This window comes from Scyliorhinus torazame, chromosome 27 (genome assembly GCF_047496885.1).
Source record: "Scyliorhinus torazame isolate Kashiwa2021f chromosome 27, sScyTor2.1, whole genome shotgun sequence".
NCBI classification, from domain to species: Eukaryota; Metazoa; Chordata; class Chondrichthyes; order Carcharhiniformes; family Scyliorhinidae; genus Scyliorhinus; species Scyliorhinus torazame.
This window is the reverse complement of record NC_092733.1, coordinates 4,875,881-4,897,801: the sequence shown is the minus strand read 5'-3', so window position 1 is coordinate 4,897,801 and position 21,921 is coordinate 4,875,881. Positions and strand designations below refer to the sequence as shown.

At 51.1% G+C, this 21,921-nt stretch overlaps 1 protein-coding gene across 1 annotated transcript in view; it reads right to left on the bottom strand.

Moving 5' to 3' along the window:
- LOC140403141 (intercellular adhesion molecule 4-like) overlaps positions 1-16,163 on the bottom strand; it is a 68,634-nt gene extending 52,471 nt beyond the window's left edge. Inside the window, exon 1 of the mRNA XM_072490808.1 lies at positions 15,989-16,163. Within this exon, the coding sequence (XP_072346909.1) occupies positions 15,989-16,148 (160 nt within the window). The 5' untranslated portion in view covers positions 16,149-16,163. The remainder of the gene's footprint in view (positions 1-15,988) is intronic.
- Positions 16,164-21,921: the final 5,758 nt, after the last annotated feature.

Genomic DNA, 21,921 nt, shown 5'->3' with positions numbered 1-21,921 from the left:
GCGACGCGGAGGGGGGCCGTCCTTTGTGCTGCGACGCGGAGGGGGGCTGTCCTTTGTGCTGCGACGCCACGCGGCGTCACTGACGGCGCACACATCCGTGACGGGTGACGTCATCGCGAATGGCATCACGCCGCTGCTAACCCATTCCGGGCCGGAAATTCCGCGATGTTTCGGGGGGCCGGACGCCGGAGTGATTTGCCCCGTATTTGGCACCGGGTTCGGGCCATCGCGCCGATTTAGGGATTCATGGGCGGGATTCTCCCATTTTGAGACTGAGTGCTGCTGTGGAAACTGGCGTTTTACGACAGCGACAGCGGCACCGATTTAGCTACTTTAAATGGGCTAGCTGCATCGCCATGTGGAACACAATCAATTCCATGCAAAACAGTGCCGGATTCGCTGGGTCCGTGATTGGCACACATGACGCTCACACACCGCAGCCATACTTCAACGGTCCATCCCCCCCACACGCACCGTCCCAGTCAACAAGGTGGCTGGAAGGAGAGCAACGCCACGGTACAGGGATGCTGAACTGGACACCCTCATGGACGCCGTGGAGGAGAGGCAGGTGACCCAGTGCTCAGGCCCAGGAGGAAAGCTGCAAGGCGCCATCGTTCGCCCTGCCTGGGTGCAGGTGGCAGAGGCGGTCAGTGCGGTGGGCAACATTGCCCGGACTAGCATGCAGTGCCGGAGGATACTGCACAACCTCCTCAAGGTGGCCAGGGTGAGTTGATTGCTCTGCGCCCTGGCATTAACCCTGTCCCCCCCAAACACTCGTAGCCACCCCCCCCCGGGTTGGCCGAACTCCCACCCTACCTCACATGCCAGCCGCCATGGCCACTGAGGCCCCCATCTACCCAACCCCTGGACTGCATGCGTCGGAGACATCTAAAGATCGTCTGTTTGTGTTTGCCCCCTCCTCATGAGAAGGCCGCGACAACCGCCAGGAATGGGAGAAGACGTGAGGGGGACTATCAGAACTGCAGACCCTCATCATGCCCGAGCAGAGGGCACTGGACGTGGTCGGCGGCCCGGAGGAAAGGGAGGTCACCAAGGCAGAGTTCAGCGGCGGACTAGGAAGTGAGACCTTGCTTAGTTGCAGATCCCCGAGACTCGGGATACCCCAGAGCTCGGGTTGCAGGAGGACACGGACTTTCCGTCACAGCTGTCTCCTACACCCTCCACCATCCCAGAGACTATCACCTCGATGGGCACATTAGTGAAGATGCTCCTGGGACACTATCTGGCGTGCACCACACATCGCATCCAGTGCAGCAGGTGGAGTTAGGAGCAGCCGAGGGGCCGGACGGTCGGAGGGCAGGCCAGCCCCTGGAACCAGCTGCCTTCCAGATGGGTCCTGGGCTTCTGGAACATCCAGCCCCAGCCACAGTGCAGCTGCAGTCAGACACCCAGGGACTACAGGAGAGGATGACGGCAGGCATCCAGCACCTGCAGGTGCAGGTGGAGGAGTCCATCTGTGTGAGGAGCAGGGGTGGTGCCGGTTATGCGTACCCCCCAGGCCGACACCACGTGGGAGGCATTGGGGGCGACCTATGGATCAGTGTGTCATGGCCTGGGACATTCTGTGCAGACCATGGCCGAGGCCTTGGATAGGGCTGCCCTCTCACAGGCAGTCATGTGCCAGAGCCACTTGGACATTTCAGCTGTGCTCCTCAGCATGGCCCATTCACAGGCCATGGCTGGAAACGTCGGCGGCATTGCCCAGGCGCTTGCCTGCGTTGCGCAGACAATGGCCCAGTCCCAGAGGGAGGTGGCCCAGTCCCAGAGGGAAGTGGCCCAGACCCAGAGGGAGGTGGCCCAGACCCAGAGGGTGGTGGCATAGTTGCAGAGTGATGTGGTGCAGTCCCAGAAGGAGATGGCCAACTCCCTGTGCTCCATGGCCATGAACCTTCAGACCCTTGTTGAGGCCAGAGCGGGCCTCCAGGACTGGCAATGGTGGGGAGGGGGTGTGTGGCCTCAGGGGATGGCTCCGCTCGCACCCCTGTCCCATGGAGAAGCCCAGGGGCATCGGACACCCCGAGGGAGGAGGAGGTGATGGGGCCCGTGCCGGTCACTCCCTCAGGAGAGGTGCCCGAACAGCACAGCACCTCGGAGTCCACCCTCTCCCCCCCCTTCCTGTCCCTGGTGTGTATCTGGTGGGAAGTGGGCAGAACAGGGTGGCACCGCGCCAACCGGGACACCCGAGGAGCAGCCGAGCCCATCTAGGCCGGGTCGCCCCAGGGGACGCACGCCAGCAGGGACCCTTGTCGCAGGGCAGGAGTCATAGCAGGCCACCTCCACTCCTGTTGTACCATCTGGGGGACCACCTAGGCGTAGTGTTAGGGTCCGTAAGGCCAGAAGGTTAGACATCAGTTAGGTTGGCACGGGTGCAGGGCACAGATCAGTCATAGGGGTTAGGGCACAGACTGTATATGTCTCCACAATAAACACATGTTAAATCCTGTTAAATCCTGCCTCGGTGCTCTGTCTGATGGGTGTGGGGGTGGGCTAGTCCGGGTTGGCCGGGGGGGGGGGGGGGGGGGGGGGGGGGGGGGGGGGGGCGGGGAACCAGTGCTGGCCCTGTGGGAGGACCGTGCTCCAACCGTCGCTAGCACCCCCAGCCCAGGGATGCGGCGGGGCCGTACCAGCTCGCATGCAGGGATCACCCAGGTGAAAGATGCTACTGTGGCCATGAGTCAGACATTGTCAAACGATGCAGAGCACCACAGCTCCGCAGAACTGATGGACATCATCCTCCATCACATGGACCAGACCCGCTGTCACTGCCGACCCAGAGCCCCCAGCTCGTAGTGCTGCAGGTGTGTGTAACAGAGGGGTGTGCAAGCGGGCGGGTTAGCGGTGTGGGAAGTGAGAGGGTGTGGAGACATGGATAGAGCAGGGACAGGAATGGTTGTTGCAGGTGCTGGGGTTTAGATATTTCAGTAAGCTCAGGGAAGGTGGTAAAAGAGGGGGAGGGGTGGCATTGTTAGTCAAGGACAGTATTACGGTGGCAGAAAGGACGTTTGATGAGGATTCGTCTACTGAGGTAGTATGGGATGAGGTTAGAAACAGGAAAGGAGAGGTCACCGTGTTAGGGGTTTTCTATAGGCCTCCAAAAAGTTCCAGAGATGTAGAGGACAGGATTGCAAAGATGATTCTGGATAGGAGCGAAAGCAACAGGGTAGTTGTTATGGGGGACTTTAACTTTCCAGATATTGATTGGAAACGCTATAGTTCAAGTACTTTAGATGGGTCCGTTTTTGTCCAATGTGTGCAGGAGGGTTTCCTGACACAGTATGTAGATAGGCCAACGAGAGGAGAGGCCATATTGGATTTGGTACTGGGTAATGAACCAGGACAGGTGTTGGATTTGGAGGTAGGTGAGCACTTTGGTGATAGTGACCACAATTCGATTACGTTTACTTTTGTGATGGAAGGGGATAGGTATATACCGCAGGGCAAGAGTTATATCTGGGGGAAAGGCAATTATGATGCGATGAGGCAAAACTTAGGATGCATCGGATGGAGAGGAAAACTGCAGGGGATGGGCACAATGGAAATGTGGAGCTTGTTCAAGGAACAGCTACTCCGTGTCCTTGATAAGTATGTACCTGTCAGGCAGGGAGGAAGTGGTCGAGCGAGGGAACCGTGGTTTACTAAAGCAGTCGAAACACTGGTCAAGAGGAAGAAGGAGGCTTATGTAAAGATGAGACATGAAGGTTCAGTTAGGGCGATGGATAGTTACAAGGTAGCGAGGAAGGATCTAAAGAGAGAGCTAAGACGAGCAAGGAGGGGACATGAGAAATATTTGGCAGGTAGGATCAAGGAAAACCCAAAAGCTTTCTATAGGTATGTCAGGAATAAGCGAATGACTAGGGAAAGAGTAGGACCAGTCAAGGACAGGGATGTGAAGTTGTGCGTGGAGTCGGAAGAGATAGGAGAGATACTAAATGAATATTTTTCGTCAGTATTCACTCTGGAAAAAGATAATGTTGTGGAGGAGAATGCTGAGCCCCAGGCTATTAGAATAGATGGCATTGAGGTACGTAGGGAAGAGGTGTTGGCAATTCTGGACAGGCTGAAAATAGATAAGTCCCCGGGACCTGATGGGATTCATCCTAGGATTCTCTGGGAGGCCAGGGAAGAGATTGCTGGACCTTTGGCTTTGATTTTTATGCCATCATTGGCTACAGGAATAGTGCCAGAGGACTGGAGGATAGCAAATGTGGTCCCTTTGTTCAAAAAGGGGAGCAGAGACAACCCCGGCAACTATAGACCGGTGAGCCTCACGTCTGTGGTGGGTAAAGTCTTGGAGGGGATTATAAGAGACAAGATTTATAATCATCTAGATAGGAATAATATGATCAGGGATAGTCAGCATGGCTTTGTGAAGGGTAGGTCATGCCTCACAAACCTTATCGAGTTCTTTGAGAAGGTGACTGAACAGGTAGACGAGGATAGAGCAGTTGATGTGGTGTATATGGATTTCAGTAAAGCGTTTGATAAGGTTCCCCACGGTAGGCTATTGCAGAAAATACGGAGGCTGGGGATTGAGGGTGATTTAGAGATGTGGATCAGAAATTGGCTAGCTGAAAGAAGACAGAGGGTGGTGGTTGATGGGAAATGTTCAGAATGGAGTTCAGTTACAAGTGGCGTACCGCAAGGATCTGTTCTGGGGCCTTTGGTGTTTGTCATTTTTATCAATGACAGCCCCGAACGTCACCCAAGCACAACGCAATGCCATCCGCGCTCTCAAGATCAACCACAGCATCGTCATCAAACCAGCAGACAAAGGGAGGGCCACTGTCGTACTGAACAGAACGGACTACTGCAAAGAAGTATACCGACAACTGAACAACCAAGAACACTACAGACAGTTACCCGCAGATCCGACCAAGGAACACATCCGCCAACTTAACAGACTGATCAAGACCTTGGATCCAGATCTTCAGAGCACCCTACGTGCTCTCATCCCACGTACTCCCCGCATTGGAGATCTCTACTGCCTCCCGAAAATACATAAGGCCAACACACCAGGCCGCCCTATCGTTTCAGGCAATGGGACCCTGTGTGAGAACCTCTCTGGCTACATCGAGGGCATCTTGAAACCCATCGTACAAGGTACACCCAGCTTCTGTCGCGACACGACGGACTTCCTACAGAAACTCAGCACCCATGGACCAGTTGAACCAGGAACATTCCTCGTCACAATGGACGTCACGGCACTCTACACCAGCATCCCCCATGACGACGGCATTGCTGCAACAGCCTCAGTACTCAACACCGACAACTGCCAATCTCCAGACGCAATTCTGCAACTCATCCGCTTCATTCTGGATCACAACGTCTTCACCTTCGACAACAAGTTCGTCATCCAGACGCACGGAACAGCCATGGGGACCAAATTCGCACCCCAATTCGCCAACATCTTCATGCACAAGTTTCAACAGGACCTACTCACCGCACAGGACCTTCAACCGATGTTATACACCAGATACATCGATGACATTTTTTTCCTTTGGACCCACGGCGAAGAATCACTGAAACGACTACACGATGACATTAATAAGTTCCATCCAACCATCAGACTCACCATGGACTACTCTCCAAAATCAGTTGCATTCTTGGACACACTCGTCTCCATCAAGGACAGTCACCTCAGCACTTCGCTTTACCACAAACCTACGGATAACCTCATGATGCTCCACTTCGCCAGCTTCCACCCTAAACACATTAAAGAAGCCATCCCCTATGGACAAGCGCTCCGTATACACAGGATCTGCTCAGACGACGAGGAGCGTAACAGACATCTACAGACATTGAAAGATGCCCTCGTACGAACGGGATATGGCACTCGACTCATCGATCGACAGTTCCAACGCGCCACAGCGAAAAACCGGACCGACCTCCTCAGAAGACAAACATGGGACACAACCGACAGAATACCCTTCGTCGTCCAGTACTTCCCCGGAGCGGAGAAACTACGTCATCTTCTTCACAGCCTTCAACACGTCATTGATGACGATGAACATCTTGCCAAGGTCATCCCCACACCCCCACTACTTGCCTTCAAACAACCGCGCAACCTCAAACGAACCATTGTTTGCAGCAAACTACCCAGTCTTCAGAATAGCGACCACGACACCACACAACCCTGTCATGGCAATCACTGCAAGACGTGCCAGATCATCGACATGGATACCACCATTACACGTGAGAACACCACCCACCAGGTACGCGGTACATACTCGTGCGACTCGGCCAACGTTGTCTACCTCATACGCTGCAGGAAAGGATGTCCCGAAGCGTGGTACATTGGCGAGACCATGCAGACGCTGCGACAACGAATGAACGGACATCGCGCAACAATCACCAGGCAGGAATGTTCCCTTCCAGTCGGGGAACACTTCAGCAGTCAAGGGCATTCAGCCTCTGATCTCCGGGTAAGCGTTCTCCAAGGCGGCCTTCAGGACCCGCGACAACGCAGAATCGCCGAGCAGAAACTTATAGCCAAGTTCCGCACACATGAGTGCGGCCTCAACCGGGACCTGGGATTCATGTCGCATTACATTCATCCCCCACCATCTGGCCTGCGAAATCCTACCAACTGTCCTGGCTTGGTACAATTCACACCTCTTTAACCTGGGGTTACCCCATCTCTGGATCTGTAAAGATTTAATCACCTGCTAATGCTCGCATTCCAAGCATTGTCTGGCATCTTTGAATTTGTCTATATATGTGTTTCTGGAACAGACCTCTTCATTCACCTGAGGAAGGAGCAGCGCTCCGAAAGCTAGTGACATCGAAACAAACCTGTTGGATTTTAACCTGGTGTTGTAAGACTTCGTACTGTGCTCACCCCAGTCCAATGCCGGCATCTCCACATCATTTTTATCAATGACCTAGAGGAAGGCGCAGAAGGGTGGGTGAGTAAATTTGCAGACGATACTAAAGTCGGTGGTGTTGTCGACAGTGTGGAAGGATGTAGCAGGTTACAGAGGTATATAGATAAGCTGCAGAGCTGGGCTGAGAGGTGGCAAATGGAGTTTAATGTAGAGAAGTGTGAGGTGATTCACTTTGGAAGGAATAACAGGAATGCGGAATATTTGGCTAATGGTAAAGTTCTTGGAAGTGTGGATGAGCAGAGGGATCTAGGTGTCCATGTACATAGATCCCTGAAAGTTGCCACCCAGGTTGATAGGGTTGTGAAGAAGGCCTATGGAGTGTTGGCCTTTATTGGTAGAGGGATTGAGTTCCGGAGTCAGGAGGTCATGTTGCAGCTGTACAAAACTCTGGTACGCCCGCATTTGGAGTATTGCGTACAGTTCTGGTCACCGCATTATAGGAAGGACGTGGAGGCTTTGGAGCGGGTGCAGAGGAGATTTACCAGGATGTTGCCTGGTATGGAGAGAAAATCTTATGAGGAAAGGCTGATGGACTTGAGGTTGTTTTCGTTGGAGAGAAGAAGGTTAAGAGGAGACTTAATAGAGGCATACAAAATGATCAGGGGGTTAGATAGGGTGGACAGTGAGAGCCTTCTCCCGCGGATGGAAATGGCTGGCACGAGGGGACATAGCTTTAAACTGAGGGGTAATAGATATAGGACAGAGGTCAGAGGTAGGTTCTTTACGCAAAGAGTGGTGAGGCCGTGGAATGCCCTACCTGCAACAGTAGTGAACTCGCCAACATTGAGGGCATTTAAAAGTTTATTGGATAAACATATGGATGATAATGGCATAGTGTAGGTTAGATGGCTTTTGTTTCGGTGCAACATCGTGGGCCGAAGGGCCTGTACTGCGCTGTATAGTTCTATGTTCTATGTTCTAAAAGAATGACTAGGATAAGAGTAGGGCCAGTCAAGGTCAGTAGCGGGAAGTTGTGCGTGGAGTCCGAGGAGATAGGAGAGGTGTAAATGAATATTTTTCATCAGTATTCACACAGGAAAAAGACAATGTTGTCGAGGAGAATACTGAGATTCAGGCTACTAGACTAGAAGGGCTTGAGGTTCATAAGGAGGCGGTGTTAGCAATTCTGGAAAGTGTGAAAATAGATATGTCCCCTGGGCCGGATGGGATTTATCCTAGGACTCTCTGGGAAGCCAGGGAGGAGATTGCTGAGCCTTTGGCTTTGATCTTTAAGTCATCTTTGTCTACAGGAATAGTGCCAGAAGACTGGAGGTTAGCAAGTGTTGTCCCCTTGTTCAAGAAGGGGAGTAGAGACAACCCCGGTAACTATAGACCAGTGAGCCTTACTTCTGTTGTGGGCAAAGTCTTGGAAAGGTTTATAAGAGATATAGGGGCTGTTTAGCACAGGGCTAATTCGCTAGCTTTGAAAGCAGACCGAGGCAGGCCAGCAGAACGGTTCAATTCCCGTACCAGCCTCCCCGAACAGGCGCCGGAATGTGGCGACTAGGGGCTTTTCACAGGAACTTGTTTTCCGGGTCCTTAAGGGGGAGGGGGAGCAGCCCCAAGTCGTGGTCCACATTGGCACTAACGACATAGGTAGGAACGGGGACAAGGATGTCTGGCAGGCTTTCAGGGAGCTAGGATGGAAGCTCAGAACTAGAACAAACAGAGTTGTTATCTCTGGGTTGTTGCCCGTGCCACGTGATAATGAGATGAGGATTAGGGAGAGAGAGCAATTAAACACGTGGCTACAGGGATGGTGCAGGTGGGAGGGATTCAGATTTCTGGATAACTGGGGCTCTTTCTGGGGAAGGTGAGACCTCTACAGACAGGATGGTCTACATCTGAACCTGAGGGGCACAAATATCCTGGGGGGGAGATTTGTTAGTGCTCTTTAGGGGGGTTTAAACTAATGCAGCAGGGGCATGGGAACCTGGATTGTAGTTTTAGGGTATGGGAGAATGAGAGAATAGAGGTCAGGAGCACAGATTTGATGTTGCAGGAGGGGGCCAGTGTTCAGGTAGGTGGTTTGAAGTGTGTCTACTTCAATGCCAGGAGTATACGAAATAAGGTAGGGGAACTGGCAGCATGGGTTGGTACCTGGGACTTCGATGTTGTGGCCATTTCGGAGACATGGATAGAGCAGGGACAGGAATGAATGTTGCAGGTTCAGGAGTTTAGGTGTTTTAGTAAGCTCAGAGAAGGAGGCAAAAGAGGGGGAGGTGTGGCGCTGCTAGTCAAGAGCAGTATTACGGTGGCGGAGAGGATGCTAGATGGGGACTCATCTTCCGAGGGAGTATGGGCTGAGGTTAGAAACAGGAAAGGAGAGGTCACCCTGTTGGGAGTTTTCTCGGCCTCCAAATAGTTCGAGGGATGTAGAGGAAAGGATGGCGAAGATGATCCTGGATAAGAGCGAAAGTAACAGGGTAGTTATTATGGGAGACTTTAACTTTCCAAATATTGACTGGAAAAGATATAGTTCGAGTACATTAGATGGGGCGTTTTTTGTACAGTGTGTGCAGGAGGGTTTCCTGACACAATATGTTGACAGGCCAACAAGAGGCGAGGCCATGTTGGATTTGGTTTTGGGTAATGAACCAGGCCAGGTGTTGGATTTGGAGGTAGGAGAGCACTTTGGGGACAGTGACCACAATTCGGTGACGTTTACGTTAGTGATGGAAAGGGATAAGTATACACCGCAGGGCAAGAGTGATAGCTGGGGGAAGGGCAATTATGATGCCATTAGACGTGACTTGGGGGGGATAGGTTGGAGAAGTAGGCTGCAAGTGTTAGGCACACTGGATAAGTGGAGCTTGTTCAAGGATCAGCTACTGCGTGTTCTTGATAAGTACGTACCGGTCAGGCAGGGAGGAAGGAGTAGAGCGAGGGAACCGTGGTTTACCAAAGAAGTGGAATCTCTTGTTAAGAGGAAGAAGGAGGCCTATGTGAAGATGAGGTGTGAAGTTTCAGTTGGGGCGATGGATAGTTACAAGGTACCGAGGAAGGATCTAAAGAGAGAGCGAAGACGAGCAAGGAGGGGACATGAGAAGTATTTGGCAGGTAGGATCAAGGAAAACCCAAAAGCTTTCTATAGGTATGTCAGGAATAAGCAAATGACTAGGGTAAGAGTAGGGCCAGTCAAGGACAGGGATGGGAAGTTGTGCGTGGAGTCTGAAGAGATAGGCGAGATACTAAATGAATATTTTTCGTCAGTATTCACTCAGGAAAAAGATAATGTTGTGGAGGAGAATGCTGAGACCCAGGCTATTAGAATAGATGGCATCGAGGTACGTAGGGAAGAGGTGTTGGCAATTCTGGACAGGCTGAAAATAGATAAGTCCCCGGGTCCTGATGGGATTTATTCTAGGATTCTCTGGGAGGCCAGGGAAGAGATTGCTGGACCATTGGCTTTGATTTTTATGTCATCATTGGCTACAGGAATAGTGCCAGAGGACTGGAGGATAGCAAATGTGGTCCCTTTGTTCAAAAAGGGGAGCAGAGACAACCCCGGCAGGGGAGCAGAGACAACCCCGGCAACTACAGACCGGTGAGTCTCACGTCTGTAGTGGGTAAAGTCTTGGAGGGGATTATAAGAGACAAGATTTATAATCATCTAGATAGGAATAATATGATCAGGGATAGTCAGCATGGCTTTGTGAAGGGTAGGTCATGCCTCACAAACCTTATCGAGTTCTTTGAGAAGGTGACTGAACAGGTAGACAAGGGTAGAGTAGTTGATGTGGTGTATATGGATTTCAGTAAAGCGTTTGATAAGGTTCCCCACGGTAGGCTATTGCAGAAAATACGGAGGCTGGGGATTGAGGGTGATTTAGAGATGTGGATCAGAAATTGGCTAGCTGAAAGAAGACAGAGGGTGGTGGTTGATGGGAAATGTTCAGAATGGAGTTCAGTTACAAGTGGCGTACCGCAAGGATCTGTTCTGGGGCCGTTGGTGTTTGTCATTTTTATCAATGACCTAGAGGAAGGTGCAGAAGGGTGGGTGAGTAAATTTGCAGACGACACTAAAGTCGGTGGTGTTGTCGACAGTGTGGAAGGATGTAGCAGGTTACAGAGGGACATAGATAAGCTGCAGAGCTGGGCTGAGAGGTGGCAAATGGAGTTTAATGTAGAGAAGTGTGAGGTGATTCACTTTGGAAGGAATAACGAATGCGGAATATTTGGCTAATGGTAAAGTTCTTGGAAGTGTGGATGAGCAGAGGGATCTAGGTGTCCATGTACATAGATCCCTGAAAGTTGCCACTCAGGTTGATAGGGTTGTGAAGAAGGCCTATGGAGTGTTGGCCTTTATTGGTAGAGGGATTGAGTTCCGGAGTCAGGAGGTCATGTTGCAGCTGTACAGAACTCTGGTACGGCCGCATTTGGAGTATTGCGTACAGTTCTGGTCACCGCATTATAGGAAGGACGTGGAGGCTTTGGAGCGGGTGCAGAGGAGATTTACCAGGATGTTGCCTGGTATGGAGAGAAAATCTTATGAGGAAAGGCTGATGGACTTGAGGTTGTTTTCGTTGGAGAGAAGAAGGTTAAGAGGAGACTTAATAGAGGCATACAAAATGATCAGGGGGTTAGGTAGGGTGGACAGTGAGAGCCTTCTCCCGCGGATGGAAATGGCTGGCACGAGGGGACATAGCTTTAAACTGAGGGGTAATAGATATAGGACAGAGGTCAGAGGTAGGTTCTTTACGCAAAGAGTGGTGAGGCCGTGGAATGCCCTACCTGCAACAGTAGTGAACTCACCAACATTGAGGGCATTTAAAAGTTTATTGGATAAGCATATGGATGATAATGGCATAGTGTAGGTTAGATGGCTTTTGTTTCGGTGCTGAGGGACTTGAGGCTGTTTTCGTTAGAGAGAAGAAGGTTAAGAGGTGACTTAATTGAGGCATACAAGATGATCAGAGGATTGGATAGGGTGGACAGTGAGAGCCTTTTTCCTCGGATGCTGATGTCTAGCACGAGGGGACATAGCTTTAAATTGAGGGGATATAGATATAGGACAGATGTCAGAGGTAGGTTCTTTACTCAGAGAGTAGTAAGGGCATGGAATGCCCTGCCTGCAACAATAGTGGACTCGCCAACACTAAGGACATTCAAATGGTCATTGGATAGACATATGGACGATAAGGAAATGGTGGAGATGGGCTTTCGAGTGGTTTCACAGGTCAGAGCAACATTGAGGGCCGAAGGGCCTGTACTGCGCTGTAATGTTCTATGTTCTATGGCTACCCCAGTACCAAATCTGAACCGCAACTAGAGGTGTTGTACCGTGAAGACCCCGACGATGAGTTCTTCGGATTGGGGAATCTTCAGCCCAGCAGATATGACATCGCAACTCGTGAGTGCAGGATCATGCTGCGGCCTGACGCCACGAAACAGAGAGTGGTCCAATCACCACGAAGGGTCCCAGCCTCCACACAAGAAAATGATTTGTTCATTGAACATGAACAGAACGATCACAACTCAGACTGATCAAGACCTTGGATCCAGATCTTCAGAGCACCCTACGTGCTCTCATCCCACGTACTCTCCGCATTGGAGATCTCTACTGCCTCCCGAAAATACATAAGGCCAACACACCAGGCCGCCCTATCGTTTCAGGCAATGGGACCCTGTGTGAGAACCTCTCTGGCTACATCGAGGGCATCTTGAAACCTATCGTACAAGGTACACCCAGCTTCTGTCGCGACACGACGGACTTCCTACAGAAACTCAGCACCCATGGACAAGTTGAACCAGGAACATTCCTCGTCACAATGGACGTCTCGGCACTCTACACCAGCATCCCCCATGACGACGGTATTGCTGCAACAGCCTCAGTACTCAACACCGACAACTGCCAATCTCCAGACGCAATTCTGCAACTCATCCGCTTCATTCTGGATCACAACGTCTTCACCTTCGACAACAAGTTCTTCATCCAGACGCATGGAACAGCCATGGGGACCAAATTCGCACCCCAATACGCCAACATCTTCATGCACAAGTTTGAACAGGACCTACTCACCGCACAGGACCTTCAACCGACGTTATACACCAGATACATCGATGACATTTTTTTCCTTTGGACCCACGGCGAAGAATCACTGAAACGACTACACGATGACATTAATAAGTTCCATCCAACCATCAGACTCACCATGGACTATTCTCCAAAATCAGTTGCATTCTTGGACACACTCGTCTCCATCAAGGACGGTCACCTCAGCACTTCGCTTTACCGCAAACCCACGGATAACCTCACGATGCTCCACTTCTCCAGCTTCCACCCTAAACACATTAAAGAAGCCATCCCCTATGGACAAGCGCTCCGTATACACAGGATCTGCTCAGACGAGGAAGAGCGTAACAGACATCTACAGACGTTGAAAGATGCCCTCGTACGAATGGGATATGGCACTCGACTCATCGATAGACAGTTCCAACGTGCCACAGCGAAAAACCGGACCGACCTCCTCAGAAGACAAACATGGGACACAATCGACAGAATACCCTTCGTCGTCCAGTACTTCCCCGGAGCGGAGAAACTACGTCATCTTCTTCACAGCCTTCAACACGTCATTGATGACGATGAACATCTTGCCAAGGTCATCCCCACACCCCCACTACTTGCCTTCAAACAACCGCGCAACCTCAAACGAACCATTGTTTGCAGCAAACTACCCAGTCTTCAGAACAGTGACCACGACACCACACAACCCTGCCATGGCAATCTCTGCAAGACGTGCCAGATCATCGACATGGATACCACTATTACACGTGAGAACACCACCCACCAGGTACGCGGTACATACTCGTGCGACTCGGCCAACGTTGTCTACCTCATACGCTGCAGGAAAGGATGTCCCGAAACGTGGTACATTGGCGAGACCATGCAGACGCTGCGACAATGAATGAACGGACATCGCGCAACAATCACCAGGCAGGAATGTTCCCTTCCAGTCGGGGAACACTTCAGCAGTCAAGGGCATTCAGCCTCTGATCTCCGGGTAAGCGTTCTCCAAGGCGGCCTTCAGGACCCGCGACAACGCAGAATCGCCGAGCAGAAACTTATAGCCAAGTTCCGCACACATGAGTGCGGCCTCAACCGGGACCTGGGATTCATGTCGCATTACATTCATCCCCCACCACCTGGCCTGCGAAATCCTACCAACTGTCCTGGCTTGACACAATTCACACCTCTTTAACCTGGGGTTACCCCATCTCTGGATCTGTAAAGATTTAATCACCTGCTAATGCTCACATTCCAAGCATTGTTTGGCATCTTTGAATTTGTCTATATATGTGTTTCTGGAACAGACCTCTTCATTCACCTGAGGAAGGAGCAGCGCTCCGAAAGCTAGTGACATCGAAACAAACCTGTTGGACTTTAACCTGGTGTTGTAAGACTTCGTACTGTGCTCACCCCAGTCCAACGCCGGCATCTCCACATCATGTCTTTAAGACAGAGAGAGATAGGTTCTTGATTAATGTGGAGATCAGGGGTCATGGGGAGAAGGCAGGAGAATGGGGATGCAAAACATATCAGTCAAGTTTGAATGGCGGAGCAGACTTGATGGCCGAGTGGCCTAATTCTGCTCCTATGTCTTACGGTCTTGTATTATGAAGCAGTAGAACATTTGCACCTGATCTCCACCACACATGTATTGATGCAATAATTAACTCCCTGGATGTTTAATGCAGACACTGAGTACAAAAACATTGCTCGTTTTGATGAACAGACAAAAACATAAATTTAGTTTAGGAATACTTCTGATATGATCATTCAAAATTTATATTTTTAGTTGGCATAAATGTTCAACTACTGCTGTTTGAAATGAGCTGCAGTGCCCTTGCAGGAAATTGAGCTGCCTGGCTCTGGTCTCTGCAGGGGATGACTGAGACAACAGGGTATGTTCGAAGCTCATCAGCACAGCAAGGCAGGAGAATGGAGATGAGAAAAATATAGAACAAAGAACAAAGAAAAGTACAGCACAGGAACAGGCCCTTCGGCCCTCCAAGCCCGTGCCGACCATGCTGCCCGACTAAACTACAATCTTCTGCACTTCCTGGGACCATATCCCTCTATTCCCATCCTATTCATGTATTTGTCAAGATGCCCCTTAAATGTCACTATCAACCATGATTGAATGGCGGAGCAGACTCGATGGGCCGAGTGGCCTAATTCTGCTCCTATATCTTAGGGTCTTGTATGGACCTGAGGCTTGCATAGGGAGATGATGTTGTCTGTATACTTTGAAGAAATCTCAGTTTGGAAACAACAGGTACTTAAATTATTTATTTGCCTGCCATGAAAAATGTCACAAAGTGACAGGAGTTTACTAAGCAGAATTGGACACTGAATAATAATCCCATTACACAGAAGGGACAGGAAGGCTTGTGAGGATAGCAGAGGCACTGGTCTGTTTTGAGGCGCCAGGAAACAGTTATTCTTTGTGTGACAACATGGGCACTGTACTCGATGCTTCACACAGCTTTCCAAGTCCCTCCTTGCACAAATGTGCAGTACTGCTGGTTTCAATACGATGACAGCAGAAACAAGCACTAACTGCCAGCACAACAACGTCCACTTGGAAGCTGTGAGGAATTTTAGAGAATATTCTGGGAACCGTTTCATTTGGTAATGGTCGACAGGAACCAAATGTCCGGCCGGATGTCAGTGAGCTGCTCAGAGTTGGGGATGGGTGTGGGAACTCCACTCAGGGGATCTGCCCCGAGTTTCCCCACTGCAATGGACCCAGCACCGACATTGCTGCCTTCAAATCTATCGCTTGTCTTTAACTAGAAACTTACAGAGAAATGCCCTCTGCTCTGCGTGTTTTACACACAACAGGAAGTGTCAAAGTCACAAAGTGAGGCTTTTAGACGGCGTTGAGCCCCGCCCCCGGTCTCCTTTGTAGAACTTTATCGCTGAATGTTTTTAGAAAGAAGCCAGACATCCCCAAAGTCATATTTGCTACAATAGGAGAGTGTAAAATATCCACCAGATTAACTATCAGGCAAAGATGGAACTGGAGTCACTCTGAATAAAATATCAACAGCAATTGACTTTGTTTATTTTAGCCTACCTGTTATACAGAAAGTTAGCAGGGAAATGGGAATATATCCGACCGGTGAATTCGGTGTAAAATCCATAACTCGGGAGTTTGGAGAGAGTGGTTCCTCACCCTTCCCCAGGATCCAGTGTGAAAGTGAAACAACTTTTCCGTTAGAGATCATCACCGTCATCAGCCTCCTTTCCGGGACATTATTTTCAAATGAAAACTTCATAGATCAGCAATTTCACTTCTGAAAATAGATTGGGGAAGTTAAGACTGTTTTCACTGGAGATTTGGTCGCGATAATCAAAACCATGTGGGGTCTGAGGGAAAGTTGCCACTCATGAAAGGATTGAGGAGGGCACAGATTTAGAGTGATTGGTCAAAGACAGTCTGACATATATGTGAAAAACCAATCTATATCTTCAGTATCTGATCTACTATCTTCAGACCTGAGTCAGCATGTCACACCTTAAACCCTAACGGCTGCATTCTCTGTTCCTGAGACACAGGGTTGGCGCGCGCGGGGCAGCATCCGTGGAGATACACAACAGCAGAACCGGCACCGCGCCTGTTAAGGGGCTGACACCAACACCACGTGGAACACAGTCGATTCCAATGAGAAGCGGTGAGGGATTTCCCGGGTTCGCTATTGACACTCAGAAGACTGACAATCTGCAGCAGCGTATACACACTTCACTCCCTACACGCACCATCCCAGCCAACAAGATGCAGCTACGGTTCAGCGACACCAAGCTCGAGACCCTCCAGGACGCGGTGGAGGAACAAAGAACAATACAGCACAGGAACAGGCCCTTCGGCCCTCCAAGCCTGTACTGATCATGATACCAATCTTGGCCAAAACCCTCAGCACTTTCTTGTGCCGTTTCCCTCTATACCCATCCTATCCATGTGTTTGTCAAGATGCCTTTTGAAAGCCAGTAATGTATCTGCTTCCACAACCTCCCCTGGCAACGTGTTCTAGGCACCCACATCCCTCTGTGTAAAAGACCTGCCTCACACATCTCTAACCTTTGCTCCACGGACCTTAAATCTAAGCCCCCTGGTGACTGACCCCTCCACCCTGGGAAAGAGTGACTGCCCATCCACTCTACCCATGCCCCCCATAATCTTGTAGACCTCCATCAGGTCCCCTCTCAACCTCCGTCGTTCTAATGAAAACAGTCCGAGTCAATTCAACCACTCCGCATAGCTACCCCCGCAAGATCAGACAACATCCTGGTAAACCTCCTCTCCACCCTCTCCAAAGCTTCCACATCCTTCTGGTAGTATGGGGACCAGAATTGTGCGCAATATTCTAAGTGCAGCCGTACTAAGGTTCTATATAATTGTAGCATGACTTAAGTTTTTATCCTCGATGCCCTGTCCAATGATTCAAGCATTCAATATGCTTTCTTGATTACCTTGGCAACTTGTGTTGCCACTTTCAAAAATCTGTGCATCAGTACGCCCAGATCTCTCTGACTTTCTATATTCCTAAGAGTTTTGCATTTACTGTATATTTCCCCTCTATGTTAGACCTACCAAAATGCATTACCTTACATTGGATTAAACTCCATTTGCCATTTTCTGCCCAAGTCTCCAACCTATCTATGACCCGCTGTATCTTCTGACAATCCTCAACACTATCTGCCACTCCACCAATCTGGGTGTCATCCGCGAACTTACTAATAGACCAGCTCCATTGTGCGCAATATTCTAAGTGCAGCCGTACTAAGGTTCTATACAATTGTAGCATGGCTTAAGTTTTTATCCAAGACGTCGGCCTCTCTCGCCTCCTGCACTCCCGGCTCTTCTGCAACCCCAAATATAGCCAACCCCCAGCTTGGTTTGACCCGGACCCCCACCACCTTTGAGATCACTCTTGCCACACCCTCCCAGAACTCATGTAGTGCCGGACACGACCAGAACATGTGAGTGTGGTTCGCCGAGCTTCCCGAGCACCTCCCACACCTGTCCTCCATCCCAAAAAATCTGCTCAGTCTTGCTCCCATCATATGCGCTCTGTGTAGAACCTTAAATTGAATCAGGCTAAGCCTGGCACACGAGGACGAGGAATTTACCCTACTTAGGGCATCAGCCCATAGCCCCAACTCAATCTCTTCTCCCAGCTCCTCTTCCCATTTTCCCTTCAGCTCCTCTACCATCGCCTCCCCCTCGTCTCGCATCTCCCTGTATATTTCGGACACTTTACCTTCTCCAACCCATGCCCCCGAAATCACTCTATCCTGGATCCCCTGCGTCGGGAGCCGCGGAAATTCCCTCACCTGTTGCCTCGTAAATGCCCTCACTTGCATGTATCGGAAAGCATTCCTTGGTGGCAATTTATATTTTTCTTCCAATGCTCCCAAACGTGCAAACTTCCCGTCCACAAACAGGTCCTTCAGCTTCCTAATTCCTGCTCGCTGCCAACATTGAAATCCCCCATCTATCCTCCCCGGGACGAACCTGTGGTTATTCCTTATCGGGGACCACACCGAGGCACTCGTCACTCCTCTATGTCGTCTCCACTGCCCCCAGATCTTCAAGGTTGCCACCACCACTGGGTTTGTGGTGTACCTTTTCGGGGAGAACGGTAGTGGCGCCGTCACCAGCGCTTTTAGGCTCGTTCCCTTACAGGACGCCGTCTCCAACCTTTTCCACGCCGCCCCCTCTCCCTCCCTCGTCCACTTACAGACCATCGACACATTGGCGGCCCAATAGTAGTCACTCAGACTCGGCAGTGCCAATCCCCCTCTGTCCCTACTGCGCTGCAGGAACCCCCTCTTTACCCTCGGGGTCTTTCCCGCCCACACAAAGCTCATAATGCTCCTGTCTATTTTTTTAAAGAAGGCCTTTGTAATCAGGATGGGGAGGCACTGAAACACAAAAAGAAACCTCGGGAGGACCACCATTTTAACCGCCTGTACTCTGCCCACCAATGACAGGGGCACCATATCCCACCTCCTGAAGTCCTCCACCGTCTGCTCTACCAATTGCGTCAGGTTAAGTTTATGCAGGGTTCCCCAGTTCCTGGCCACCTGAATCCCCAGGTATCGAAAATTTCCTTGCTACTCTCCTCAGCGGCAGAGCATCTATCCCCCTGCCCTGTTCCCCGGGGTGCATCACAAAAAGTTTGCTCTTTCCCATGTTTAATTTGTATCCCGAGAACTCTCCAAACTCCCTAAGTATCTGCATTACCTCTGGCATCCCGGCAGCAGGGGCAGCACGGTAGCCTTGTGGGTAGCACAATTGCTTCACAGCTCCAGGGTCCCAGGTTCGATTCCGGCTTGGGTCACTGTCTGTGCGGAGTCTGCACGTCCTCCCCGTGTGTGCGTGGGTTTCCTCCAGGTGCTCCGGTTTCCTCCCACAGTCCAAAGATGAGCAGGTTAGGTGGATTGGCCATGATAAATTGCCTTTAGTGTCCAAAATTGCCCTTCGTGTTGGGTGGGGTTACTGGGTTATGGGGATAGGGTGGAGGTGTTGACTTTGGGTAGGGTGCTCTTTCCAAGAGCCGGTGCAGACTCGATGGGCCGAATGGCCTCCTTCTGCACTGTAAATTCTATGATAATCTATGATAATCCCCTCTACCGGGTCCGCCACATGTAGCAGCAAATCGTCTGCATATAGTGACACTCGATGTTCCTCTCCCCCTCTAAGCACCCCCCTCCACTTAGAGTCCCTCAGCGCTATGGCCAATGGTTCAATTGCCAACGCAAACAGTAACGGAGACAGGGGCCACCCTTGTCTTGTACCCCTATGTAATCGAAAGTATCCCAATCTTTGCCTGTTTGTAACGACGCTTGCCACCGGGGCCGCGTACAAGAGTCTAACCCATCTGATGAACCCCTCCCCGAACCCAAATCTCTTCAGCACCTCCCACAAATAGTCCCACTCCATCCTATCGAATGCCTTCTCTGCATCCATCGCCACCACTATCTCTGCCTCCCCCTCCAGTGGGGGCATCATCACCACCCCCAGCAACCTTCGTACATTGGCATTCAATTGTCTCCCCTTAACAAACCCTATTTGGTCGTCATGTACCACCCCTGGGACACAATCCTCTATCCTTGTCGCCATCACTTTGGCCAGCAGTTTGGCATCTACGTTTAGGAGGGAGATGGGCCTGTATGACCCGCACTGCAGCGGGTCTTTGTTCCATTTCAGGATTAGCGATATCGTCGCCTCCGACATTGTCGGGGGTAATGTCCCCCTTTCCTTAGCCTCATTAAAGGTTCTCGCCAAAAGCGGGGCCAACAGGTCCATATATTTCCTATAAAATTCCACCGGGAACCCATCTCGTCCCGGGGCCTTCCCTGCTTGCATGTTCCCAATTCCTTTGATCACCTCATCCACCTCAATCTGCGCCCCCAGACTTGCCACCTCCTGCCCCTCCACCCTCGGGAACTCTAGCTGGTCCAAAAAGTGTCTCATTCCCTCGTTCCCCTCCGGGGGTTGGGACTTGTACAGCCTCTCATAGAATGTCTTGAACACCTCGTTCACTTTCCCTGCTCTCTGCTCCATCTTTCCCGTTTCGTCCCTAACTCCCCCGATCTCTCTCGCCGCTATCCTCTTCCGAAGTTGTTGGGCCAGCAGCCGGCTCGCCTTTTCCCCATATTCATATTGCCTCCCCTGTGCCTTCCTCCACTGTGTCTCTGCCTTTCCCGTGGTCAGCAGGTCAAACTCCGTCTGTAATCTTCGTCTTTCCCTGTGTAGCCCTTCGTCTGGTGTCTCCGCATACTTCCTATCCACCCTCAAAATTTCCCCTACTAATCTCTCTCTTTCTTTACCCTCTTGTTTTCCCTTGTGGGCTCTGATGGAAATCAGCTCTCCTCTAACCACCGCCTTCATACTACTCCCACCTGGACCTCCCCATCGTCATTGACCTCCAGGTATCTTTCGATACATCCCCTCACCCTTCCGCATACCCCCTCGTCCGCCAGTAGTCCCATGTCTAATCGCCAGAGTGGGCGCTGGTCCCTTTCCTCTCCTAGTTCCAGATCCACCAATGCGGGGCGTGATCTGAAATGGCTATGGCCGAGTACTCCGTTCCTGCCACTTTCGGGATCAGTGCCCTTCCCAAAACAAAAAAGTCTATCCGGGAGTATACCTTGTGGACGTGGGAGAAAAAGGAAAACTCTTTACCCATCGGTCTGGCGAATCTCCACGGATCTACTCCCCCCATTTGCTCCATGAACCCCTTAAGCACCTTGGCCGCTGCCGGCCTTCTCCCGGTCCTGGATCTGGATCGGTCCAGCCCTGGGTCAAGCACTGTGTTAAAGTCCCCCCCCCATTACCAAATTTCCCACCTCCAGGTCCGGGATACGTCCCAGCATTCGCTTCATGAATCCCGCGTCATCCCAGTTCGGGGCGTATACATTCACCAGCACAACCGCCTCTCCCTGCAATCTGCCACTCACCATCACATACCTGCCCCCACTATCCACCACTATGGTCTTAGCCTCGAACGATACACGTTTCCCCACCAGTATTGCCACCCCTCTGTTTTTCGCGTCCAACCCTGAGTGGAATACCTGTCCCACCCATCCTTTTCTTAGTCTAACCTGAGCCGCCAACTTCAGGTGCGTCTCCTGGAGCATGACTACGTCCGCCTTCAGTCTCTTTAAGTGCGCAAACACCCGTGCCCTCTTAATCGGCCCATTTAAACCTCTCACATTCCACGTGATCAGCCGGGTTGGGGGGCCATTTACCCCCCCCGCCCCGTCGACTAGCCATCCCCTTTTTTAAACCATCTCCTCACCCAGGTCTCACGCACCCGTCTGTCCCCCAGATGGCGCCCTCCCGTCCCGACCACCTCGTCTCGTATCAGCTCCCCGTTACTCTCAGCAGCAGCAACCCAGTTAATCCCCCCCTCCCCCCCTCACCCCCCCTAGATCCCCCTCTAGCTTGATTACTCCCCCCATATTGCTTCCGGAAGTCAGCTAACTCTGACTGACCTCGGC